Source organism: Podarcis bocagei (assembly GCF_964188305.1).
Source record: "Podarcis bocagei genome assembly, chromosome: 7".
Lineage (NCBI taxonomy): Eukaryota > Metazoa > Chordata > Lepidosauria > Squamata > Lacertidae > Podarcis > Podarcis bocagei.
Window position 1 is genome coordinate 89708346 of NC_138132.1, and position 27954 is coordinate 89736299.

The 27954-nt window shown below is 44.7% G+C and overlaps 1 protein-coding gene and 1 long non-coding RNA gene across 5 annotated transcripts in view; one reads left to right on the forward strand and one right to left on the reverse strand.

The window, feature by feature from the left end:
• Nucleotides 1-27954, reverse strand: part of SLC4A5 (solute carrier family 4 member 5) — an 84237-nt gene that overhangs the window by 22763 nt on the left and 33520 nt on the right. For all 3 annotated transcript variants that reach the window (XM_081200918.1, XM_081200920.1, XM_081200919.1), the window contains 11 exons: nt 26132-26292; nt 23392-23544; nt 22493-22588; nt 21474-21529; nt 13454-13611; nt 11596-11683; nt 10620-10774; nt 10325-10483; nt 7786-7960; nt 7183-7316; nt 5826-6097 (listed from right to left, as the gene is read on the reverse strand). In XM_081200918.1, coding sequence (XP_081057044.1) covers nt 5826-6097; nt 7183-7316; nt 7786-7960; nt 10325-10483; nt 10620-10774; nt 11596-11683; nt 13454-13611; nt 21474-21529; nt 22493-22588; nt 23392-23544; nt 26132-26292 — 1607 coding nt within the window. The remainder of the gene's footprint in view (nt 1-5825; nt 6098-7182; nt 7317-7785; nt 7961-10324; nt 10484-10619; nt 10775-11595; nt 11684-13453; nt 13612-21473; nt 21530-22492; nt 22589-23391; nt 23545-26131; nt 26293-27954) is intronic.
• Nucleotides 18423-21035, forward strand: LOC308590811. 2 transcript variants are annotated; one of them, XR_014009911.1, is made up of 3 exons: nt 18423-18531; nt 19310-19468; nt 20905-21035. It is a non-coding gene; the product is annotated as an uncharacterized lncRNA (long non-coding RNA). The 2 variants fall into 2 exon arrangements; XR_014009912.1 differs by having other exon boundaries at nt 18429-18531; nt 19307-19468.

Here is a 27954-nt window from a genome sequence, read left to right on the forward strand (position 1 = left end):
TTTCATTACCCAACTTAAAAGAATTCTGTAGCATTGGCTGTATTATTCTAATTCTTATTTAAATGGTTTGGATGAGAAGGCTTTATGTAAGCTGTGTATATTCAGAACTAGTGATGAAAGTAATAATTAAAAACAAAAAAGGAACGAGTATCAAATATTAAATAATTTTAATATTTATAAAATGATACTCACTTGAGATTGAAAGCAGCCAAATAGATGTGTGCAGCAGAGACAAATATGGTACAAATCAGTTACAGTAATAAAAAATCATAACTAATGAAAAGAGAAAACAAAAAAAAAAGCACCAGAGGGCGATTATAGCAAGCACTCTCAGTATAAAGAGGAGAGAGATGTTTAATTCTGATACCATTTATGTAAAAACATAAAATAACAAAATTAAGCTGATCTGTGGAAGGACCATCAACAACATGCAAAATGCTAAAAAGAGAATGTACCAAATTATCCTACGGTGCAGACAAGACAATGTCAGGGACCAAAAAGTTCGTCTCAACATGGTTCAGCATCCATTTCTGGTTTGCCCACAAGCTAACACAGAACTGAATCCCATCCATGGTTTCTGAATGACTGGAAATGGATCTGGGATTGCCACAGCTACCCTGTTGTTGTTATGTTTACGGATAACATTACTACCCAGTTATCTGCAAACGTCACCCTGTGTCCAATTCTGGGCACTACAATTTAAGAAGGATGTTGACAAGCTGGAACGTGTGCAGAGGAGGGCAACCAAGAAGATCAAGGGTCTGGAAACTAAGCCTTATGAGGACCTTTTGAAGGAGCTGGGTGTGTTCAGCCTAGAAAAGAGGAGACTGAGAGGAGATATGATGGCCATCTTCAAATATCTTAAGGGCTGTCACATGGAGGAGGAAGCAAGCTTGTTTTCTCCTGCTCTTGAGGGGAGGACTCAAACCAATGGCTTCAAGTGGCAAGAAAGGAGATCCCAACTAAACATTCAGAAAAACTTTCTGACAGTAAGAGCCGTTCAGCAGTGGAATGGTCTCCCTTGGGAGGTGGTGGACTCCCCTTCCTTGGAGGTTTTTAAGTAGAGGTTGGCTGGCCATCTGTCATGGATGCTTTGGTGTGATTCCTACATTGCAGGGGGTTGGAGTAATTGGCCCTTGGAGTCCCTTCCAACTGCATGATTCTATTTGGTACCTGGTAATGCAGTCTGCACCAGGTTGCTTTGGCTCAGAAAAAAGCTTAGCTCTGCTCTGGTGCACACACAAACATCTCATGGATGTGGACGGCCCAACTCACCTCAATGGAAAAAGCAACAGTGCGCACACTGAGGAACACCCATCAAGGCCTGCTTCCCCCAATGGAAGTGCTTGGGGATATCCCTGGGCTCAGGTCAGAGCAGTCTCTGCACACATCAGAAGCCCCTCTCCTAAGGAAACACTGAACTTACTGGAGACCTTGGCAGTAAAGTGGGAATTTTACCTTCACCTTCAGTCAGGCATGGAAAGGAGACTGGCCAGTGTAGCTTTGGGTTTGTTTGTGGGAGAAGCAGGTCCAAATCTTAGTCATGAAGCTGACTAGGGAACCTCAGACAAGCGCTCAGTTGGTTGCAGTAAGGGGAAATTGCAATAAGAATGAATAATAAAGTGCTTTGTGCACTGTTATTGCAACCTTCCCCAACCCGGTGCCCTCCAGATGCTTTGAACTGCATCAGCCTCAGCATCCACTGGCTGTGCTGGTTGGAGCTAAGGGGCACAGGAATCAACTCCTAGGGGCTGAGGTCCCTTTGCTGCCATAAAATATTTGAGCCCCCCCCCAGTTGATGGACATTGCCATTCAAATGGTATGTGTGCACCACTTTATGTGATTGATTATGCAGGATGGGGCTTCCTTGTCCCCCCCCTATTTTATTCATGTTGACATCCCTGCTAAGGGGAGTTGTAATCCATATCATCTGGAGGGTACCAGGGTAAGGAAGGCTGGCTTAGTGATACACAGAGGAAGTAGTTGAGGTTGCTTCTGTGTATGGGGCTTAGGATCAGTAATACCTCTAGTGGCCAGAATGAACCTTGAGCATAAGGCTCTCTCCTGAGATGCTCAGGAGATGTTGACTGCCAGGAGCAGCTTTGATCAGCTGTCATTGATTCACCAGCCACGGGTCCTGCTCAGAGTAATGGATCTAAGCTCCTGTGCTGGTGACATCCAGACTGTATTGCACTCTGTGTGGGGCTACCCTGAAAGGGTGACAGTTGGGAAACTTTGATAGCTGCAAAAAGCAGTCGCTAGAGTACTAGTAGGACAATGTCAAGCTCACAGTACACCTACCCTACAGCAGTTAACACTGGTTGACCATTTGTTCCTGTGTTCAATTTAAGGTGCAACCATTGACCTGTAAAGCCCTAAGCACTCTGCGACCCAGTTACCTGGAGGTCCCCCTTCACCCTTAAGAATCCAAGTGAGTCGCTTTAAGATGATAATCTCAGCAGAGCAGAATTATGCTAAGTGCTAAGGAATAGGCTTCCTCCGAGAACATGCTCAGCACAAGGATTTTTGATGAGTAGCAGAACCAAGCTCACAAGTCCTTCAGTACAAAAATCCATGCCTGGTTTCCCCCACAAGCAATCTAAAGTGGGAAAGCTTTTAAATAATTGCTATAGACAACTGACAGTCAGAAAGCCTTTTCTCATCTATGGCAGATCACCAAGAGATCTGCCAGTAGCTCCCAGTCTTCCTGATTTAGAGAGCAATCATAGGTACGGTTACTCAGTCAGAATCAAGTCACACTGAATTCAACAGGCCTTCCTTCCTTCCTCCCAAGTAAGTGTGTATTGGATTGCAGTTTTACTGAACCCTGGGGTAATATCGATAGATTTCACAGCCACCCAAGAGCCATCACAAACAGTTCCAACAACAAAGTGAAGTTCGTATCTAAAGTTCAAAAACCTAACACAGATGGTGGGGGTAGCTGTGTTGCCCATGGCCTGTGATGCCTCAGTTAAGTGTCCATAATATTTGAACACATTCTATAGAGAATTTAGAACAGCAATGAACACTATCAGGCTAGGGAATGCGGAGGCCATGTGTCCTTTAGTGGGGGTGAAGGTAAGGAGATAAACCAGCAGCAGAAGAGTGACCCCAACAGAATAGGAGTAACTAACTGCAAATTCATTGCATGAAAATAATGTAGAGAGGAGAGTGTGACCTGACACCCCTCCCCAAATGAATGCCTTTTCCTCCAGCTCAGGATGGAGACAAGTAACCGAGAAGTCCAAGTTGGAGCTAGAGAACATATGAGAATGCAATAACTTCAATAGTTGTTTTTTTTAAACTGCAAAATTTCCATTTATTTTGTTCCAAATACCACTTCTTCTGAGAGTTAACGTTTTCTGTTGCCCTTCAATATAATAAAGGTAAGTTTTGCACTTTTTGAGCAAATATATACTTGAGAAATGGCAAGTTTTGGTGCAGCTCAAATGGGCAGCTGCCCCCCAGGAGTGGGGATGAGGGAGAAACTCAATTCAGCTGAATCTATCAAATTTGCACTTTCCAAAACAATATAAGAACCGAAACATAGCTGTCCATCAAAATTCACACTTACATGAATTTTGCAAGACAGTTCTCCAACCAGACAGTGTTTACAAAAATGCACACAATAGGGGGATATGTGTATAAAAATGAATATATTAGTGAGAATTACAAAAGTGCATTTTATCAGGAGAAGCTGTTTGCAAAAAATGTGTTTGTTAGTCAAAAGTGCAGACAAAAGTGTGTTTATTAGGAGAAAATCACATTAAAATGCTGAAGAATTTCCATGCTGTTTTTTAAAACTGCATCCTGGGAGCTCATGCTGATGGTCTGTTAACAAATTGACTAACTAACTAACTAACTAACTAACTAACTAACTAACTAAATAAATAAATAAATAAATAAATAGCCTTCTACAATACAGCCACTGTCAGAGAAGAGTACATCATGGCTCTGGAAAAAAAGAATTTGGTTTCTTTTTCCCTGATGAGATATTAAATTGTCTTGTAAGTCCGCTCACCCCTCTTGGTGTGGTGGCATTGCAGGACAGTGGAGGCTTCACTGCGGCCCCAACGAGGGAACTGGAACCTGCAGTGCCCTTCCTGATAGGCAGTGGGGGCATAAGCCCCTGCCACCTATCAAGGACAGGGTCCTAGCCCCAGACGGCAGTCCCTGCGGGGGTCACCCTATTTGATGTAAATCTTAGGAACCCCTGCCTGGATTGACCACACATCACTTCCAGCAGGTGGGCCAGAAGTATTTAGATTGCCCCGTGCCCAAGCCAAACCTCTTTCATCTGTATTCAATAAGGGTGTGGCCTGTTTTGACCTAAAGCCAGTCTTATTGGTTTCTTATTTGCATGGGTTGGGGTATGGGGAGCCCGACGCCTGGTCCTGCAACTAAGATGCTCTCTTCTTGCAGTTGTAGTATCAAACACTTTATAGACATTCAGGAAAACTTTTCAAATGTCAATATTATAAGTGGAGATATATCTAGATCATGGGTGCCACATAAAATTTTTAAATTTCAGTAGAACCCCAAGACCAACCAATGAGAGACTGGTGGTGTTCTTTTAAGAGGAATGGTTTGTGGTGGACACAGGGTGGGACCTAAGGGGATTTTTTCTTCTGTAACTCTCACTGAGTATTACAAAATGAAAGTAACTGGGTTTTCATCTTTTATTCATCATTTGTAGAAGCGGAGTTCTTTGGTCATTAGTTAAGTTTGTCAGTTTAAAATAAAAGTAATCAGTGTTAAAGAAGCTCATGAATTCATCTACCACATAAATCAGAGATGGGTTACAATAACATGAACTCAATTTTTGTTTTGTTTCAATCTGCTTATATAAAAAATAAGAGTTCTTCTCCTTGGGAGTATCTCAGAGAGAGCTTGCTAACTGAATGTGCAAATAAATCCAGACTCAACTCTGTGTGAAGGTATCTCAAATTCAGCACCAAAGAAACGGCAACTTATGCATCTCAGATGAATTAGGCAAATTTGCTGATATTTTCCTATTTTTTGTAATATCTTTTGCTGGGATGTATTTTTACTGAGGGGCAACTACTCTGCTCGATGTCACTGCTCTTTCCCTTTCTGGAACTTCACACATTTTCAAGCTCAACTTCACAGCCATAAGGACTCCAAGCTTACATTACAAAAATCCAGAAAGCTGGAAAAACCCCAGGAATTTGAATTCTGTATACAACACCATATACCATGAGTGTCCCTTGATCTTTCAGTATGCATGCAAGCCTCTTTGTGACCCATCAGCTTTAAAATCTCACATGGAAGGAACATTGATAATATTGAAGTAAGATTCAGTTGCCAGTCCAGTCAGCTTCTGTGCATGGTCTCTGCCACAGGCAGCAAAATGACTTGGGCTGGCCTTGACTATGACTGACAGACCCCGGGGTCATTGGCTCTTAAATAGCATTTTGTTAAAATGCTGGTTAAATTATTTAGTACACCAGCCACCAATTTAACTTGAACACATGGAGACTTCTTGCATGCCAGTTTTCACCCGCTTGCCTCAACATACGATGCCTCCCACACGGTGCACCCTGATGCCACCTCTATGCACAATGCTCCTGGTCACTGGCCTGAGCACATTACAACATCATGCAGAACAAGCCCCAATGAAGAGGGGCAGCCAGAGATGCCTCTGCTATCTCAAACCAGTCTTTGCAAGGATACATCAGAAACCTTTTGCAGGACTCATTTCCTTCAGGCACAGGGTATCAACACAGAACTGTGGTTCAAACAATGGATGGCAGCAAGGAACGCACACCAGGATTGCATCAGGAGGATGCAAGACTTGTACTCACCTGGGTCTGGAGCAATGCACTCGCACTTATACATTGTCACGTAGTCTGGCTTGAAGCCTGCATTGATGGGGTAGTACTTGAAGGCTCCAATCATCTTCTTGATGGCGTCGTAGATGAAGATGAAGCTAATGAGAGTGGAGAACCCTTCCTCAGTGAACCGTGTGATGTATTTTATAATGAAGCTGGCATCTGTAGCCACCAGGATAAGGCACTGGAGAGCAGAGTGCAAGCCGATCCAGAGGCGAAACTCCATGTAGTCAATGCCATTGCCTCTGAAATTGGAAATGAAATGAAGTCACGGGTTGTTTTAAGTAATACTCATAAGACATTTGATCCTTATAAGGAAACGCAAGAAGAACACGTGAATGATGTTGCCATAATTCATCTAGTATTTTATTTATTTAGGGTCCTGCGAGGCTGCTCGTCCACTAGCCCAGGAGGCTCCCACTGGTACAATGGAGCCTTCCTTCCTCTCTGCAGCCCCCTCAACTGCTGATGCAAAGAAACATATAGAAAGGAGAATTCCTGCATGACAAGACCCAAGTCTGGGGCAGTACACTTTGGTGAGGCAACCCCAGCAGAGATTTAATAAAATCACAAAATCTGCAGCAAAGTAAAATGCGGAAATATAGGCTGTTAGACCTTTAAAATATGTGCCCCTCCAAGTGAGTTCCAAAATGTCCCCTTAAAAAATTTCTTGCAAAATGTTTTCTTAAAAGGTTTGTTTCTTTCCCTCTCTGCCCAGTACACAGTTGGGAAGTTAAAAATTGTTTACTTACAAACTCTCCAATGGTCAGGTTTATGTGCTTTTCCATACATCAGTCAGAAGAGATGCACAGGAAAACTTATTTACAAAGTGGTAAAAGTCCCTAAACTATCTATACAGGAAGTCAGGAGAGGCTTGTGAAAACTGTGCAACAGCTCAGACCTCTTCACATGCTGAGCTTCTTAGGTGGACTGGGGGAGAAGAAAGGCTTACTCTATGGTATCAAACCCTTCGTGCATTAATTAGACTGAAGCATGTTGGATATATGAGGCTGGTTCTCCCACAAACACCCTGAGGGAGTTGGATGAACATCAGGAGCAGATTTTGAGAGTGCCCAGGGAGTGAAACTCTGCATCTGTCATGTTGGATGCAACCCTTGTTTATTCATACATTTTGCAGAGCCCTTTTCACTGCAGTCATTTCCAACACAAATCAAAACACAGCACTTAAAACAGAATGACAGTGAAAACATAAATTAGCAGCAGAACAGAATCGAACAATCCTAAACTCCAGAGTAGGGTTAGCCAAATGCAATAGAACGAAGCAAGCTTACTTCTGTAAATTGATCCTGTTAGGAATGATTTCACTTACTTGCTGAAATCGTAGAGAAGTTTTTCAAAGATCAGGATGGGTCCTGTGCTGCTCAGGATAATGAGGGGCTGCCCAGCAAAGAAGCAGAAGACGGCCCCTGCCATTGCTGTGCCAAGAAAGCTCTCCATGACTCCCTGGTGGGAGGAAAACAGCTAAATGTCAATAGGTGCCATTTTAAGCGCTGTCAAAAATGACACTGTTTGGGTGCAAAACAACACCACAACAATCATTGCCACATGTTCAAGAGTGCCTGGGTTCCAGGTACCTGCGGATAACAGGGTGGGGCTCTGGGACCACGGGCAGCCTGCAGATTCATGTCTGTGCTGATGGTTCTTCACTCACCTGCAATGCTTTGTCCTACATGCCCACATTTGGAGATGGAAGATGAGCCCAGGTGCACTCAGATGCACTCCCACCTAAATATGGACAGCTTCGGTCCCACAGATATGCATTTAAGCATTTGTTTATGTATTTTCGTACAGGATGGAATGGTTTCTAAGAACAAACACATTCATAACTTAGCCTGGACCATGAATCGGCTTATCTACCCATTCCTAGGGAGCACTGCCTGTTCCTGAAGCCTCCGTTTTGGCCCAGACTTGCCTGGTAGTTTTCTGTCGCATCCCCCAGCAGCCCGCCAAACGTGATGGCATTTGTGATGCAGCCAAGGTAGATGAAAAGGATGGCAGAGATGGACTGGATGTGAAAGCCCTCATAGAAGTCACTGGGAAACCAGGGCAGCTTCCTCTTGATATCCAAAAATAGGCCACCACAGAACCTGGAAAGGGAACAGGAGAAGCTGGGCGCACTCTGCACCAGAGGAAAGCACACAAGAGCCACTGAGGGAGAGCAGGGCTGGAATCCCCCCTCAGCCATGAAGCTCACTGGGTGCGACCTTGGGCCAGTCACGCCCTCTCAGCCTAACCTACCTCACAGGGGTGTTGTGGGGGTTTGATAAGGAAGGGGAAAACAATATACGCCACCTTGAGCTCCTTGGAGGAAAAGTGGGCTACAAATGCAAATACTACTACTACTACTACTACTAATAACAACTGAGTAAATAAATAAACAATAAATAATTTTTTAAAAAAATACGTTTCCACAAAAGTCAACTTCTGTGACTAGAACATATTCTGCAAATCAAATAACTCTGGCTAGATTTTCAGTGTTGCCCTGTGTATTCTACTACTGCTGGCCATAGGGGGAAGACACTGGCCAGCACAACACTGTGGCTACCTTCACACAACAGTTCATTCTGTTTCCCCAACGGTTAATTTCCGCATTATATTTGAGCTTTCACATGACGTAAAAGCCATTTCCAGAAATCTAGCAGAATACTGTGGAAGTTTAGTGCTCTTTTTCATGTTAATTGCTTCCAGAAAAAACAAAACAAAAACAAAGCTGTTTATAACTCCATTAACTCTGAAAATCGAGGGAGTAAAGTGATGAAATTTGGGGTGGTATCCTGCCATACAGTTTTCAGGGGGGAATTTAGTGCAGCTTGTCAGTACATCAGTCCAAAAGCTACAGGTCCAAAACACAACAGGTACTGCAGTGTGAAAGGAATATTAGAAAATGGAAAAGCTAGCATTATAATCAGGAAAACTAACATAACATTCACCCTGCTGGAATGCCCTCTGTCACTATCCCTGCCCCAGCCCCTGGGAGTCCTGCTGTGCTCGTTCTCCATCAGCAGCGCAGTTTACCTTTTGCATGCTTCTCCCACGTACACAAATCCCAGGTGATGCAAAAGAACAAGAGGCTAGCTTCACATGGCTGTTAGAATTTTTGAGTGTAGGTTGTGCAGTATTGAAACATAAGGTGTTTTCTGGAGCAACACAAGGCCAGACTAGACATAATAGCTGCAGGAGTGGTTGGTGGGGCATGAATGACGACCTGGCTTCCCAATGCTGTGATTCCCTGCTTGTACCAGAGAGGCACAGGCGAGGCAACCAATCTGAAGCTCCTGCCACTGCGCTTGGGTTGAGCTTCCTATTCTCTTGCCTTTCCCCCTCTTGGTACCAAATAGCTCCACACCGTCACACAACCCTTGCCGCACCACCACCCCACCAGCCGCTACTGGATGGCAGTGAGTTCATACATTTAAACCTGTATCTATCTATCATCTATCTATCTATCTATCTATCTATCTATCTATCTATCTATCTATCTATCATCTATCTATCATCTATCTATCTATCTATCTATCTATCTATCTATCTATCTATCTCTATCATCTATCTATCTTCTATCATCTATCTATCTATCTATCTATCTATCTATCTATCTATCATCTATCTATCTATCTATCTATCTATCTATCTATCTATCTATCTATCATCTATCTATCTATCTATCATCTATCTATCTAGCTAGCTAGCTAGCTACCATCGTCATCAACATAAAAGTACAAAATGAGAACACAAAATACTTAAAAAACAAAAACAAACCAGGAGCCCTTATGGAGAGAGGTGGTCCTTGAGGTATTGTGGTCTTGAGCTCTTTGGGGTTTTATAAGTCAAAGCCAGCACTTTGAATTGGGCCCAAAATGTATTTGGCAGCCAGTGCAGTCAGGCCAGGACCGGTGTAATATATTCAAACCGTCTTGTCCCAGTCAGCAACCTAGATGAAGTTTCTGAACCATCTTCAGAAGCAGCCTCGTGTAGAACACATTGCAATAATCTAACCTTGAGGTTACCAGAGCACAGACAACAGAAGTTAGGCTATCCCTGCCCAGATACGGGTGGAGCTGGGCCTCCAGCTGAAGCTCAATCCTATAGAAAGCAGGGGGTTGGAGGGCAACCTGCAGCCTGCTCCCGAAGGCTCCTGCTCTGGTTAGGCTGGGATGATGGAGGTGAACCCGGCTAGGGACTAAGAGTTGAGAGCCCAGCTTAGATGGCAGATTGCAGAAAGGACTATTATTATTATTTTTTTGGGGGGAAACACCCTGTTCTACACATTTGCAGTAGGTCTGGGTTTAAATACATATATTTGCTGCCACATTATTTAGTTTGGTCCATGATCTCAGGAGCTCTGTACCATGGGTGAAAATACCTCCAGCTTTAGGGTTGTGTTTAGCGCTTTCCCTCAGTCCCTAAACAGATTCTCTTTCTGCTCACGGAGTCCAGAATGTTTTGCTTACCTTCCAGTCCAGATAAGCTCCTCCCCAATCTCGTGCACTGCTGGCATCTCGTCATCTTCGCTGCCTCCCCCACCACCGCCCCCTCCGCCCCCTCCGCCTCCGGCTCCTCCGGCCGTGCCATTCATTTGTCCAGCCTCACTCAGGGAAAACACAGATTTTCTGGTGGAAGAGAGAAATAGCAAAGTGTTAGGAAACCTGGTGCCTGAAGCACAACACCGCTTAGCCCAGCCTGCAAGCCTTTGTTCCTCTGAGGTTCTTTCATCAGGACTTCTGCTGAAAAGAGTCCTCCCTTTACCTCTTCTCGGCAGACGGCACTTTCTTGGGTGGCTCTATTCTAATGTTTGGGTCCCACTCTCCAGGCGGCAGAACGATGACCTCGTCCAGAAACTCATCTATTCCAGCTATCAGGTCATCTCTGTCTCTAGCTTTGTAGGCGACATCACTGAACAGCTGGAAGTAAAAGTGAAAACAGGAATTATCTGGACAAGTCACTACCCGAGAAAATGCAGTGGAATACAATGGAGAGTGTTAAGTTGTGGGTGAACATATCAGACGACACAGCAATTCTTCAAACAGCTCTTGTTTATTCACAGGCCAGAACAGAACTGAACTGAAGGGTTCAGCCAGCCTGCTTATATAGAGCTCCAGTACCACGTAACTGTAACAACTTTCTGTAACTATCCAATCACTGAACGTCACTTTCGATCCCTTATTTGCATATGTGGACCTGAGTAAAAACTATCTACAGTATCCCCCTGCTGGCCCAGGGTGAGAACTTCAGTACATAACTCTGAGCCTCATTTCTTATGTGTTAACCAGTCTCCACTTGCGTAATGGAACTCTCCCCCCCCCTCTACCGGTGTGCTCTCCAGATCTGTGCTAGGGTTCCCCCCCAACCTTCTGGAGCAGATCTGGGAAGGGCACTGGAGGAGGGAGGTGTCATGCAAGCAAAAATCCTTCACTGACTTAGTTGAACCCTTTGGTTCAGTTCCATTGCAGAGTTGGCTACGTGTTTACCACCTTTCTGCACAAGGTACAGAATATGCCTTTTGTAATGCTGACCCTGGGTTATGCTATTGCATGGCATCCTCAATAAAATATCAGAGCAGCCAGGATTTTGTTACGGGGGCAGGCTTAATGTTTTTTTCTAGGAGGGCAGAACCTCAGTTAGTTAAGTATTTTTATTGATTTACTTGATGAGGGGGCAGCTGCCCCCCTTGGCTCCGCCCATGGAGAAGAGGCATCTACGAAGACATTGAAAATGCACTTACATCATCTACCATGAGGGTGGCGATGGCTCTGCCAATTTCATTGTAGGATTTTGCCTTTCCAGTGGGACCCAGGAGGATAAAGAGGAATCTGGTTTAAAGAGGGGGGAAAGAAACAAACTCATGAAGCATGAATGATGATATGCAAGCCATCTCACTGTGCTGCTCCCAGCTTAAATGACAGTTAGGCTACTTCAGTGTCTCCCAACATGCTGTTTAGGACTGGGGCTGATCAGCTGCGGCTGATGAGAATTGGAGGGCACCAAATCAAGGAAGGCTGTACTAGGCAAAACAGTTTCTATCTATTGCTCCCTTTTGAGGCTTCTATCCCAGACTTCTCCTAATGAATTAAAACATCTTGAACTCCTTGGGTGTATTGTTCAGACAGATTTGCTCTGCCAAAATGGGACTATAATGCAGGCTAATTTCACTATTGCTGTCTAGATGTACAGTGGTGCCTCGCAAGACAAAATTAATTCGTTCCGCAAGTTTTTTCTTCTTGCGAGTTTTTCGTCTTGCGATGCACGGTTTCCCATAGGAATGCATTGAAAATCAATTAATGCATTCCTATGGAAACCGCCTTCAGACCAGGTCCAGGGACAGTCTGTCCCCCGACATCTTCTGAAGGCTGGGGGGATGGGACAAGGGCTTTTCTTCCCACCCCCAGCATTTTAAAAAACCCCGGGACAGCGGAGGACTTCTCCGCTGTCCGGGGCGATCTTAAAATGCTGGCGGGCGGCATTTTAAAATCGCCCGGGACAGCGGAGGACTTCTCCGCTGTCCGGGGCAATGTAAAAGCCCCTGGGAAGGCAGGCAGGGGGGACAAAGACTTTCGCCCCCCGCCCGCCTGTCCGGGACAGCGAAGAAACGTGCTGCCTTTCTCCGCTCTCCCGGGAAGGCAGGCAGGGGGGAGCAAAGACTTTCGCCCCCCGCCCGCCTTCAGAAGAGGTCCTGGACCTCTTCTGAAGGCGGGCGGGGGGGCGAAAGTCTTTGCTCCCCCCCGCCTGCCTTCAAAAGCCGTCCGCGATAGCGGGAAGCGCTTCCCTGCTATCCCAGACTGCTTTTAAAATGCTGGCGGTGGGGAGCAAAGCCTTTCGGCCCCCGCCGGCCTTCCTGGACCTCTTCTGAAGGCCGGAGGGGGGGAAAGGCTTTGCTCCCCACCACCAGCATTTAAAAGAGGTCCCCGGAGATTTCCCTATGGGCTTTCTTCTTGCGAAGCAAGCCCATAGGGAAATTCGTCTTGCAAAGCGCCTCCAAAACAGAAAACCCTTTCGTCTTGTGGGTTTTCCGTCTTGCGAGGCATTCGTCTTGCGAGGTACCACTGTACTTAGAAACATTACCTTGATGTTTTGTACATACAATGGGCCAGTTACAGTCACATCATGCAGAAATTACTATTGCTTGTAGCTGCATCAATTACCTGAGATTTAATTCAATAGCACAGAAAAAATTATCTGTGCCTATAGTTTTGGGAAATAAAACCAGTAGCTCCTGATGGGTCGTTTTTCTGCTAAATGCAAATATTTAGCAGGTCTGGGCTTGGTCAGTGTACAGTTGGATGGCTGCCTGCAAACTGTGTATTTGCTGCTTTGGGTGCAGTGATGACAGAAAGCGGAGATAAATATACATGTAGCAAAATAAAATTAAGAAAAATGGAAGCAGAGTTGAGAATGCTCATCAAAACGAATCCCAGCAAAAGCGTGTACTTTCATGGGATGGTGTCCAAATGGCAGACATATTCAGGGGCAGAAGGCGTTCCTTCTGAAGGCCTTGCTTTCAGCCACCCTCTCCCCCAGCCTTTGATTTTGTGTAGGGCTGGGTGGGGGCAGGGCCACAATCCTCCTTTTAATCAGCTACCTACCTCGTTGGGACAGGCACTTCTGTCACTCCACCCAGCATGGTCGACTGAATGAGCCGGACAAACGCTACAAACGGCTTGTCCAGGAAGTCCACTTCTCCCACAAGGACATTGGAGGCCTCAGCATCTTTGGGGATCTTCTTAATGAATTTGTTTTTGAGCTGGGAGAAAAAACAAAAGCATTTCTCTAAAGATCAGTGTTAAGTTGTGGGCGAACATATTAGACGACACAGCGATTCTTCCAAAGCAGCTCTTTATTTGTAAGCTGGAACAGAACTGCTTGAGGAGCTCAGTCAGCCTGCTTATATAGAGCTCCAGAACAATTGTAACTGTTGCAACTTTCTAAAACTATCCAATCACAGAACGCCACTTTTCGATCCTTCATTTGCATACAAACTATCCAATCACTGAATATCACTTTCGATCCTTCATTTGCATAACTATCTACAGTATCCCCCTGCTGGCCCAGGGTGAGAACATCAGTACATAACAATCAGTGATGCCCTTCTTTCGGTTTGTCTCTTTCTGCCTGAGTCAAAGCAAGAGCAAACTCCCTGCCAGCTGGGGAAACACATCACTTAGAATCCGCCTGGGACTCTTAACACTCACAATGTGGCTGCAGTTGGATCTGTGGTAATTTCCATTTGAGCGGACAGGCGGAGACCCCTCTGACCCTGGGCGACACATGCGTGGAATAATGACTCAAGGCAACGTGTTATGGGATTAAAATTTGGCCACTTAATTAAAACTTCAGACAGTGGCGTAGCGTGGGGGGTGCCAGGGGTGCCGGCCGCACCGGGTGCAACATCTGGGGGGGCGCAAGTCCAGAGGGAAGGGACAAATTCCTTCCTCCGCCGGGCTCCCCCCCCGGCGCCGCCAGCCTTGCGCCCTAGCGCGCGCGCCCCCCGCCGCTGCTGCGGCTGCGCTCCACTCACTGCTCGCAGGAGGAGCAGCCGCTGCAGCAGCGCCGACGCCGCCACCGACGCCTGGCCGGGCACAGGCAGCCTCCGCACCCCGCCGCCGCCGCCATCCCCTCGGCCCAGCCACAGGTGGCGGCTACTTCTGCTGACTGGGAGGGAGGAGAGCTCCGAGGGGCCTCGCCGCGCCCTGTGCTCCCCAAAACCCTCCGAGAGGAAGCCGGCGGGCGGGCGAGGATCTCCTGGCAGAAGGGGGCGCCGCTGGCTCCGGCTCTCAGCCGCGGGGGGGGGGGGCGAGGACGGAGCACGGCTGGAAGCCCCTGGACCCGGCCGGGAGGAGGAGAGGCGCTCGCCAAGCCCGGATCTGGAGCTCCACCTACAGCCCAAGGAGAGGAGGGGGCGGGGAGGCACCCGAGGGGAGGGGGCTTCAGCTGCCTCGGCCCGCGGGGGCTCCGCAAATAATAAATTTAATAAATCCCTGCTGAGCCCTTGGGGGGGGGTCCTTCGCTCCTTCGCTCGCCCCCAGCCCCAGTGGCGTAGCGTGGGAGGGTGCAGGGGGGCCGGGCGCAACATCTGGGGGGGCGCGCTCGCACTCGAGTGTTAAAATCCACGGGTTAGGGGGCGCAAATTACTTGCCCCGGGTGCTGACAACCCACGCTACGCCACTGACTTCAGATGTAGGGAGACCTTAGCTCAGGCATTGGGCGTTTATCCCTCCCAGTCCCCGGCCAGGGATCTGGGGAACATCAGGGTTATTCAGAATGTGTGGGGATTGGGTTGGCTCTGGAGAACGTCTGTTCAAGCAGAGAGCCCACCCCTCATTACAACTTAACAGCGGAAGGCCAATGCCTCCCCTCAAAACAACCCCTTTAACGGGGAACTCTGAGATCACCGCCACCCCCAATTTAGGGAAGATAGACTAAAGGATTCCGCCCAAGGCCTGAAACCGCCAAAGTTGTGAGGTTTTGCTATGGGGAAGGCAAAACCTGCCAATGCAGGAAAATTCATTTCTGGCCCTTCAACAGCAACCGTAACGTAGCAGCGCCTGTGCACCTGTGGAGAAGAGGTCAACCTGAAAAAGAAGGCTTAACTGAGGGAGGGCAGGGTGGGAGAAGCTCTGAAGCCGACTGAGAACTCCCAGGTAAGTTTCGCCCACTGTTGTGTGGGCTGGTCGATCTCTCCCCTTACCTGGCCAACTCTCTCCTGGCTACGCCCCCCCCCCCAGCTGGGACTGGGTAACTGGCAGAGGCAGACGGCTACCTCCAGGTACTACCCTCAGTGTTTACCCAGTTCCATATTATTCACCCCTCAGATTCTACAGCAGTAAATGCTGCCCTCGACAAATGCTAAAGTCGCTCAGTGATGTGGTTAGTACATCCTCTATTGAGAGTATTTTTATTTATTAGCCATTATGCCAATTTACTTAATTTTAATCTGTTTGGTAGCTGTACCTCTTGAAAGCCTAGCTTTGTAATTATTTAATGTTGCTGGAGACTGGGTTCCAGCCATCTTAGTTTTGATTCTCGGTAGTTTTACCGAATGTTGGGGATGGAGAAGAAATTTGATTCAGCATGAATTTAAAGCTGAACCTATCAAATCCACACCTTCTGAAACAATGTGTAAACTGAAAAACAGCTGTCACTTGAAATTCACACTTATCAAAACTGTGCAATTCAGTTCTTCAACCAAAAAATGTTTACAAAAATGCACATATTTTGATTTTGCATGTTAAATTGGCTTAACACCAAATTGGTTACTGTGTATGTACTATGTTACTACTATGGGAAATCCAGTTTTGGTGTTTACAGTTTCTGTTTGTTGTTCTTATTGTTAAAATTGTTAATAAAAATATTTTTTTTAAAAGGAAAACAAAAAAGAAACTATAAATATTGTCAAATGAAATCATATTTAACAGAGACAAATGCACATATTATGGGAAAGTATGCACAAACATGAAGATATCGTGAAAATAACATACAAAAATGTGTTATATTTGGAAAATTGCTTGCAAAAATGCATATTTTAGTCAAAACTGCATATGAAACTGTTTATTAGAAGACATTTGCAGTAAAATGCTGATCAATTGTCATGAGTGTTTAAAAATAAATAAATTCACAAATTGCTGCAAAATGTGGAGAACTGAATTTAAGATTGGAAAACCTGGAAATAGAACAGTGACAATGACAGATCCATCCTTACTGAAGGTAGACCGTGTGGCTGTAGTGTCATTGCAATAATTATCCTAAATTGGCCTGACCTGACTACAACTCCCATCAGCCCCAGCCAGCAAAATCATAAGATGTGGGTGCTTAGGGGAGCAATGCTGTACTGGCTAGGGCTGATGGGAGTTGTAGTTCAAAATTCTGGAGGCTGCCATATTGGTATAGGCAGACTTAAATCCATTTTAGTGGTTCATTGGGAAGTTCTACTGTGCTGTCATTAAATCCAGTGGGGCTTCAGTGGTAGAACATCCCTGTGGACTGTGCCTGAAGAGTATGAAATTAATCCAGAGTGCCAGAACTTGACAGTATAAGCACCCACCACTTCCCTTGCTAAGTCCTCCCCATATGCCCACCACAGAACATCACAGTATATTCATATTTTAGGAACAAGAAAACGGCCTTATATTGATCCATCTAACTCAACACTGCCAACACTGACTGACAGCCGCTCACCAGGATTCCAGACGAGGGTCTCTTCCAGCCAGCAGCGGGTGGTGTGTTGGGGACATCCATCCAAACAGATGAGTCACTGCTGCTTACAAAGAACAAGAGGGGGAAGTGCAAAGGCATTGGCAGGAGTGCTGGATTGACTCTGATGGTACCAGCCTCCCGGCCATCTCCCACTTCCTCTTCTCCTTCCCCGTAAGCAGCAGCAACTCAGCAGTCAGGAGGTCAGATGTGATAAGTGAGAACTGGCATCTTAAGAGACTCTGTCACAAGAGACTAGGGCCCTGCGGGACCTGACATCTTTCCGCAGGGCCTGCAAGACAGAGTTGTTCCACCAGGCCTTTGGTCAGGGCCCAGCCTGACTCCCTCCTCTGGCAACCTGCACGGAATGTTGCTTAACGGTTGGCATTAATTTGCTTTTAATTAATTTTTATAATGAAATGTTTTTAGAATGTTGGATTATTTGATTGTTTGATTATTTGATTGTTGTTAGCCACCCTGAGCCCGGCTTCGGCTGGGGAGGGCGGGATATAAATAAAATTTATTATTATTATTATTATTATTATTATTATTATTATTATTATTATTAAGTAGGGCTACTAAGTGAGCTCATAGCTGAGTAACATGATTCAGTGTCTTACAAGTTCTCATAGCTTGTACTCTAAACCGCAATGCTATGCTAAGTTCATCATCTTGATCACATATCCCATAAGTAAACATAAAATGTAAACATAAACATAAAAAGTAAACATCATATAACCAACATGCTTAAGTCTAATTAATGAATGGAGGCATTAATACCATAAGAGTAAGCTCTCCTGCCAGGCTATGACCACTTCCCCTTACCTTGGGAGGAACTAGGTAATCAAGCCTTTGTTCTCACAGTATACATGTGAACTTTGGTGTGTGAGGAGTTCTGAGCTGCTCCTGCCAGCCACATGGCGTTAACCAGCCTCTCTTCATCATCATCAAATTCTTTATTCGACCGATAGTCAGAATTAAAACATTACACAATAATTATAAACTATAACATCATAGGGGATACATAAGTAAGGTAGGGCCACAGAACTAGACCTCTCACAGATAACCCACATCAAAGCATTCAGTTATACGTTTCCGACACTTGAGTGCCAGGAAAAGAAATTTAGCCACTGACAAGGTTGTTTTCCCAGAAGACTTATTTAGCAGATATGCTGTCTGCTTTCCTCTTTGTCGGGAACCGAGCTGGGGTAAGTATGGAGTTATAAGATACTGTCTTAAATCGTTGTAGAAGGGACAGCTCAATAAAATGTGCTCTGTGGATTCTACCTCACCCAATGCACAGTGGCATAATCTCTGGTCATATGGAACTCCTCCATAGCCAGCCTCTCTTGAGTTCCTATACCAATAGTTTAGGAACTTTTACCACTTTCTAAGCAAGCTAAGTTTTACTGCCTGTGCAACTTTTTCTGAATGCTGTATGGAAAAGCACATAAACCTGACCTTTGGAGAGTTAGTAAGTAAACCATTTTAAATTTACCATACATGTGATCTTTTTCCTATGCTGGGGAAACAGGGAAACTTTGGAAGGAACTTGAAGGAGCATATTTTAAAGGTCTAACAGCCTAGATTTCCACACTTGGATGCATATTTTGTGATTTTAAAGCTCCACTGGGGTTCTCTCCCAACTTGGATCTTGGGATCCAGGAATCCCCCCTCCACGAAGGGTGAGGAGATACAAAGAAGGAGAGCACTTCTTTGATCTTATTACTTCTGTAGGAAGGAGAATTCAGCTTTTGATAAAACACCTTTGTGGAATTCTTTCTTCTTTGCAAACATTGAAGCCATTGCAGCAGAAGAGCAAGATATGGATGTAGTGGAGGATAGAAACCTCATTTAACAGATCCATGCCCAAGACTCTTCTTGTCCTTTTCTGGCTGTTTCATTATTATTAGCCTAAAAAGGCTCAATAAACTTCAGGCTGAGGTTTATTATAATCTATATGCTGGCATGAGGAGAGGCATGTGAGTAAGGCAGAAAGCTCTCCCTCCTACCCACTGCTGCCACCCCCCTTTTTACTAATCTTTTAAATCCATAATGGAAAAAAAGCCAACAAAGCTTTTGGAATAAGCAGAGAGCAGGAGTTAGGAGCAACCTCTAAGCTTCATGTAAAACTTCATGTAAAAGTCCCTTTGTAGTGGCCCTACTAGGCTGATTAAGACCAGTGTTCTTTTGGGAGCAAAATACTTTGCATGCCTTCAGGTTAACCCTCCCCACACCCACTTTTCAAGCAGGAGACATGAACTTGCATTCAGAAGCTGCCAGATACCGAGTCAGAGCGATCGCCTGGAGTTCACTAGCAGAGCCTCTCCAGGATTTCTGATGGATCTCTCTCAGCCACACCTAGAGATGCCATGGACGGAATTTAGGACCTTCTGCATCATGCAAAACAGGTGCTTTGCTACAGATGTGCTGCTACAGCCCTTCCCTTTGTGTCAAAACAAATCCTTACTGCGCAGAACTTTGGAGGTGACCCCAAAGCAGTATTTCTGCCCCCTGCCGCCAGTGCCTTTGACAGAATTTGGCATTAGTTGTGTGGGATAGCTCAGTTGGTAGAACATGAGACTCTTAATTCATGGTTGTGGGTTCAAGCCTCATGTTGGGCAAAAATAATCCGGCATCCCAGGGGGTTGGACTAGATGACCCTCGTGGTCCCTTCCAATTTTAAAATTCTATGATTCTCAGGCAAAGCTTTTTCATGCTGCCCCTACTGAATTTCTGTCAAAGCCCTGTATAGGAAGGTTTTTTTTAAAAAATGTTTAGTGTTTTTTAATGTTTTTATATAACGTATTTTTCGCTCTATAAGACACACCAGACTACAAGACGTACCTAGTTTTTGGAGGAGGAAAACAAAACAAAAAAATATTCTGAATTTCAGAAGCCAGAACAGCAAGAGGGATCGCTGCGCAGTGAAAGCAGCTATCCCTCTTGCTGTTCTGGCTTCTGGGACAGCTGCGCAGCCTGCATTCGCTCCATAAGACACACACACACACACACACACACACACACACACATTTCCCCTTACCTTTTAGGAGGGAAAAAGTGAGTCTTATAGAGCAAAAAAATGCAGTATGTTGGAAGTTGCCCAGAGTGACTGGAGGAACCCAATCAGAAGGGTGAGGTATGATAACAACAACAACCACAATAATAGAACAGGACGTCCCTATTTTCATCGGAGCAATGTTGGAGGTAGCTTCTGAAAGAAATGTCATTTGAATTTACATTCCTCAGAACATCCATTCCTTTCACAAACTCCTGTCACTAGCCCTGCCAGCTGCCAGTACTTCCTACTGAATGCTCAAGCTGCCACCGCCACCACTCCCAATGCAATGGACATGGTGCTCAAAAGTGGACTCCAAATCCCCCCTCCCCATTAGGATGAAAAGGGATGGGGGGGGAGGGAATCTGTCAGTTCTGGTTCTCTCAGTTCCTATTTTTCCAAATCATAAATTATGTTATCCAGATTTCTGCAGCAACTTGCGATTATTATTATTATTTAATTTTCATGAAAATTCATGAGCATTTTGGTGCAAATTTATCCCAATAATATTTTTGTTGGCAGTTTTGACTAAAATGCATTTTTGCAAGCAATTTTCTTAATATGATGCAGTTTTGTACATTATTTTTCTAAATATTTTAACTTTCATGCACACATTCCCCTAATATATTCATTTTTGAACAGACCAATTGATTGGAGAATTGCACATACAAAATTTGAATAAGTGCAAATTTTAAAGGATGACTGCGTTTTGGTTTTCTCACTGTTTCAGAAAGTGCAAATTTCACAGATTCATCTTTAAATTTGAACTTGTTTTGTTGCACCTTTCAGAAAGAGGTTCCTGCTTTAACCTGTTCCCTCCTCCTGCCATCCTTCTGATGCTGTTGAAAGCAGGCCACTTGGCCCTGCTGCTGCTGCTGCTGCTGCACAGTGGAGCCGGTCCTTACCATGGACAACAAGACACCTCTACTTTGGAAACAAATGGATTCACATATAATAATAATAATAATAATAATAATAATAATAATAATAATAATTTATACCCCGCCCTCCCCAGCCAAGGCCGGGCTCAGAGAGGCTTACAAGCAATAATAAAAACAAGATGAATGATTACAACTTAAAAACAAAAATAAAATACAACATCAAAATTAAAATGTTAATTTTAAGACATTAATGTTTAAGACATGTGAAGACCACTGTAATGAATTCTTCACAAGAGGAACATCCTGCACAGCAATGAGAAGTTCTGAAAACAATTTCAAGTTTGTTTTATTGTGACAAGGAACACACATTGCAACTGGTTTTCGTTTTGGGAAGCCAGTGACTACATTCGTGGCTGACATTTGGTCCTGGGGCTTGGGAACCTAAAAGAAAAGATTTTAGTGTTTGGGATTTCCTACCTGATCTGTGCTTGGTGTATCTGTGATGTCGTTCATGCTTCTGCTTTGTGCATGGCCTAAAGGAGTAAACACATTATGCACCCATATATGATAAAATATAATTTATTTATTTATTAAAAAAATTGAGAGCTGAGATTCTGGAAATTCTGTCTAGAGATTCAGACTTTTATGTTGTCTGTCCTTGATGTGATTTCTTCACCAAGAAGCTGCTACAACCCAACCCTGAGTATACCACCACAAAGTTTCTCAAACTAGATAGACTCAGGGCAGGCTATTAAATGAAGATTGATTTGGGGTGCTGAGTATATTCATACAATCCCTTCATAGCCCAAGAAGACCTCCAACCACATTTTCTGCAACACATTCATTGTTACCACCAATTTGCATATGTGGCAGAAAACTTATAGATAGATAGCTTACAATATACAGGCATTAAAAAGAAAGGGTCAAAACCATGTTGAGGAGGGGATATTGAAAGAAAGGAAAAAGTGGTCTTTGAAGATGTGTGAAGGAATTTGCTGATGAGTTTTATGGCCCTGCTCTTCCTCTCTGCACCTGAGATGCTACTTTTGCTCTGCCTGATAAGGCCTAGTTATCTAACTGTAACCTCTGCTAGTTATGTGACTTAATTTATATGTACTAGTAAAGCTCAGTCAAGGAAATGCCTCCATATAAGCCTGTACAATTTACAAGCCTGTGGACTCCACTTTTGTGGTTCCCCAGCAGCTGCTGCTATTCTGACCAAGTGAAAGGTGTTTCAAACATCACAACAGCTGTGGTTAACTGAAGGAAATTCACTGCGCCTGGCCCCATGCTCAGCACCAGAAATCATGGCTTTCCTCCATCATCCTGCTATTCTGGTACTACAGTGACATGCACCTGTGCAGAAGTGTATCACGACAAGGATGCCAGGGCCTTCCCCCAAGTGCCAGGACATGGGGTTGCCACAGTAAGTTGTTCCCTGCCTGCTGAGTTCTCTGCCGCCATTCTGTGACAGGAAGAACTGGAAGGAAACTCACGTAATCGCCCATAACTTGCGCTCTGCCTCATTCTGAGATCTTCTGACGAACGATGAAAGCTGGCGCCTGCAGCTGGACTCCGGACAGGGCTACGATCTGCAAACAGGAAGAAAGAAGATTGGAAATGAGAGGATCAGCTTGACACCTTGGAAAAGTTACACTTTGCATTTTTCTTTTTGAGACAATGAACGAAACAAATTGTTCATCACTGCCTCAATGCCTCTGTTTTCGGATGGGCATGCAACTCCATGAAAACCATTTTCCTGGCTGAGGTGAAGGACAAGATGGCACCTCTCCCTATTCCATAGACCAAAAAGCTGATTGGACGGGCACCATTGACAGGGCAGTGTCCTCCCCCGAGTGCGGCAGGCTTGCTTAAGGGAGCGTAGGGTGGTCGGGCATTTGGCATGGACAGCTCTGTCTTCTGACACCTCACGGCCACCCCCCAGCATCTGCCACCTGAGGCAGCTGCCTCACTCTACCTAATTTGTGGCATGTTTCTATACATTGCCTACATTATGATTCTGGATATGAAGCAGCCAGTGTGGAGCAGTGGTTAGAGTGTCAGAATCGAACCTGGGAGAGCAGGGTTCAAATCCCCACTCGGCCACGGGGCTCACTGGGTGACCTTGGACCAGTCACTTCCTCTCAGCCCAACCTCCCTCATAGGATGGACATAACCCAGGGTCCTTTACCTTTACCTGTGGAGATTAAATGAGGAGAAAGGAGAACCATGTATGCCACCTTGGGGGGAAAGGTGGGATACAAATGCAACAACAACAACAACAGAACTATATGTGGGAATGCACCCAGGGTGAACCTCTGTCTATGCTACCACTGCAAAGGTGTCTCTTCCACCTTGCCTGTGCAGAATGGCAAGCCAGGCAACCTGCACTCACTTGTGTTTGAGACAGATTTGCCAATATCTGCCAGTGATCGGTGGATGGGTTTCTTGGTCTGATGACGGTGTTTTCTCAGGAGCACGTAGCTTATTTTCTCGCGCAGTTCTGGTTTCAGCAGGCCGTCTTCTATCTGCTTCTCAATGACATCATCTGGGAGGGAAACGTCGCACATGTTACTGGTCTGCAGGGCCACCCCACCCCACCCCCGGTCGTGCACTTAACTGTGACAATCCTTGATGCCGCAGGAGGAGGGGGAAAGTCACTGCCATAAGCCTCGTTAGTGCCAAATAAGGCTCTATCGGTCTCTATCTATCTATAGATGGATATCTAGCCATCTATATCTATATCTATCTCTATCATCAATCATCTATCATCTATCTATCTGTCTGTCTATCTATATCCATATCTATATCTATCTCTATCTATCTCTATCTCTATCTATCTATCTATCTATCTATATCTATCTATCTATCTATCATCTATCTATCTATCTATCTATCTATCTATCATCATCATCTATCTATCTATCATCTATCTATCTATCTATCTATCTATATCTATCTATCTATCTATCTATCTATCTATCTATCTATCTATCTATCTCTATCTATCATCTATCATCTCTATCTATCTATCTATCTATCTATCTATCTATCTATCATCTATCTATCTATCTATCATCTAGCTAAAGGTAAAGGGACCCCTGACCATTAGGTCCAGTCGTGGCCGACTCTGGGGTTGTGGCACTCATCTCGCTTTATTGGCCGAGGGAGCTGGCATACAGCTTCCAGGTCATGTTGCCAGCATGACTAAGCCACTTTTGGCGAACCAAAGCAGCGCACGGAAACGCCGTTTACCTTCCTGCTGAAGCAGTACCTATTTATCTACTTGCACTTTGAGGTGCTTTCGAACTGCTAGGTTGGCAGGAGCTGGGACCGAACCACGGGAGCTCACCCCGTTGCGGGGATTTGAACCGGCGACCTTCTGATTAGGAAGCCCTAGGCTCTGTGGTTTAACCCACAGCACCACCCGCGTCCATTATCATCCAGCTAGCTATCAGCTATTTGGGATGAACAGCATGTCAAGAGACTAAGAAATGTGTGTGTGTTTTTGTACATTCACAGTCACACTTAGAATGGATTCCTGAGTGCTAGTATGGTTGGTAAAGATATTTGACCACCCAGTTCCTAGAAATACAGGCTGATAACTCAGGATTTTGCTACTTTGATAGTGATTTCACTAACCCACTGACCCGTGACAGGGTCTTATTTGCAGCAGTGGTGGTTCCCCATCTGTGGAGTATCCTGGTTGAGGTGTGCTTGCCCACCTCACTATTAACATGCAGGAGGGATATAAAAACATTCCCATTCACCCAGAAATTTGATGACTGAAAAACGCCTAGCAACCTAGAAATTATTAGCTGTGACAGTATGTGACTGGTTTGAGTTTGTTTTTTTAACTTAGATGTTCCTAACGTTTTAATTTTTAAAAGTATATTCTTTGTTATTTTAATTTTTTTAAGTAGTTTTTGTTTTATTTTTAATTGCACTGTTTTATTACTTTGTTGTTTGCTGCCCATGGCTGCTTCCGGACGACAAAGGGTTGCAGCCATGCAAACAATAGAATCCTCTTTTCAGAAAAAAATAAAATACTCAGTGCCCCCCTGGGAATCTCCTTTAAGCAAACAAAGTGATAAATTTCTGTTCTTTTATGTATCTCTAGTTTCTCCCTATGTCCTACAACATAGTAAAGAAAGATGATGTTGTAAATAAGGCACCTTGAAGCTTGAAATTATAAAATTATTTATTAAAACCCATGGGGCAGACTGGAGTGAAGCCTGCCGGCTCAGTCCAATCTGCCTGCCATTGGCCAAATAGGCAGGCAAGCTGCAATCCACTTCCCGGGCCTGAGGGAAGCCAAAAAGGGTTCCCCCAAGCCTGGCCAAACCCCACGCCTCCAACAGGACTGATGGATCCAGGAGAGGCGTTTTTTGCCATCCTGCAACAGCACCCGATCTGGTGGTAAGCGTCATTTCACAATAGATGAAACATGTATGAACGGTTTTTCAAAATTTTCTTCTCTTGTTTCTTTATGCTTCTTCCGCCCCTGTATTTTTATTCAGTGCCCCCCAGTTGCACCCAGGGGGAAGTATTGCCCACTTCGGGAAGCACTGGACTAGTCATGGCATTGGTCACCAACCTGGATAGCTTTAAAAGAGGATTAGACAAATTAAATGGATGATAAAGCTATCAATAGCTACTGCTTGTTGTGAGTCACTTTGAGTTGCTTTTGTAAAAATAGAGACGAGTAAGCTTAATAAATAATAATAGCCACAATTATGTTCTAGCTCCACTGTCTGAGTCAGAATGTCTCTGAAAATCAGCTGCTGGGAATGACCAGTGGGGAGAGGCCCACTGTTCTCAGGCCCCACCTGCAGGATTCCCTTTGCGGCACCTGGTTGGTCACGGTGAGAATAGGATGAAGGACTAGATGGGTCCCCTTTGGCCTGATCTAGCAGGACTCTTCCTATTGACTGAAATACATTATAATCCATGGTCCTGACACCACCCCTCATTATTGGTTGAATCACAGAATCATAGAGTTGGAAGGCACCCTGGGTCATCTAGTCAAACCTGCAATGCAAGAATCTCAGCAGTAACTTCCGAATGCCTCGTTGATTTGCTCAGCAGCTTCTGAGTGGATTGTGCTTATAGTTGCATGTTTGAGGTCCATATACCTATTATTTGTGGCAAGGAGTAGCCATCTAGATCGAGCATCACGGTACCCGTCTGCAGGCAAGTGCGTAGCTCAAAGAGGCTATGCAAAGATAAGGTTGACACGTGTGGTTTGCTCCATCTCTCCCCTCCTTCTTCTACCTTCTCTTCAAACTTGATCCACCTGAAACAAAGATGAAGGAGATGAGACATGACTAGTGCTCAGCATAAATGATACACATGTGGTATGACATGTCTTATTAATGCATGAAGGGGTTAATGCCATAGAGTATGCCAGGCACAGCTAGGGCACTCCCTCTCCCCTTGGGAGTAAGCTAATCAAGCCTATTGTTGTATTTCAGTCTACCCGATAAGCTCAGTGTGTGAGGTCTGAGCTGGTTGCCACCAACAATATAGTTGGTGCAATCACACAGTAAGTGTCTCTTGGAACAGCATGCTTAAGTTCTGTTAAGAGACAAGTTCTGTTAAGAGGCAAGGCAGCTGTTGGGGAGATTTTCACTTTTGGCAGCATTCAGGATAAAACTGCAAAAACATACAGTGTATTTTAAGTGTATTTGCTATACAGTGGTACCTCGCAAGACGAGTGCCTCGCAAGACAAAAAACTCGCAAGACGAAAGGGTTTTTTGTTTTTTGAGCTGCTTCGCAAGACGATTTTCCCTATGGGCTTGCTTCGCAAGACGATTTTCCCTATGGGCTTGCTTCGCAAGACGATTTTCCCTATGGGCTTGCTTCGCAAGACGGAAATGTCTTGCAAGTTTGTTTCCTTTTTCTTAACACCGTTAATACAGTTGCGACTTGACTTCGAGGAGCAACTCATAGAACGTGGTGTGGTAGCGTTTTTTGAGATTTTTTAAGACTTTGGTGATTTTTGAAGCTTTTCCAAAACTTTCCCGACACCGTGCTTCGCAAGACGAAAAAAATCGCAAGACGACAAAACTCGCGGAACGAATTAATTTCGTCTTGCGAGGCACCACTGTAGTTCTTGTTGTTCCCAATAGTAATAACCAAATAATCAATGCAAGGCAGTCATCTTTTTGTTAAGCAAAATGATATGTCTGTTGCATTGCTGGTACTAGTGCCATTTAACGATTTATGGCCACTTCCAGACTGTCACTAATTTGCAGATACGTATAATTAAATTGTACACCAGCCAATTTAGGCTGTGCAATTAAAGTGGATTTGGAGCCCCTGTGCAACAAGTTCACTCTCAAAAATGAAACAACTCCCCAATGCTTTTATGTTATGAAAAGTAACAGGAAAATGCACTAGAATGGCTGGGATGATGGTGATACTGGGCGATGAATATAACCTCCATGCAAACAAATCCAAATGAGTGCTGCTCAATAAACAGCAACGTCATATAACTATACATAACCACGTTGGGCTATATATAAGGATGAACACTTAATAAACAGGTCATGTGGAAGAGCCCCATACAACTGTCATTCAGTTATAAACTACTGCTTTAAAGAAGTCATTACAAGTGATCCTACATAAGGGAGGGGGTACTTTTAAAAACAGTATGCTCAAAAGTCTGGACTAAAGTTTTATTTATTTCTAGATTGCCTATTGACCAAAATCTTCTGGGTGGTGTACAAGAATCAATAAAACAGCAGAAGAGCTCCATTTTGGCAGGCCCAAAATTTTACTTTCAATCTCCTTCTTGCTTAAGGGTGTGTGCATTTAGTCACTTAGCTCCCTGTGTAAATTGGGAATCTGACATCTTTCCATCTTTAGTGAGCATTCATTCTGATTTCTTTGTGGGGAAGTGATATGATTTGATCCTGAACCTCATGCCACTTGGCCACAGCCATGGCTTTCCTC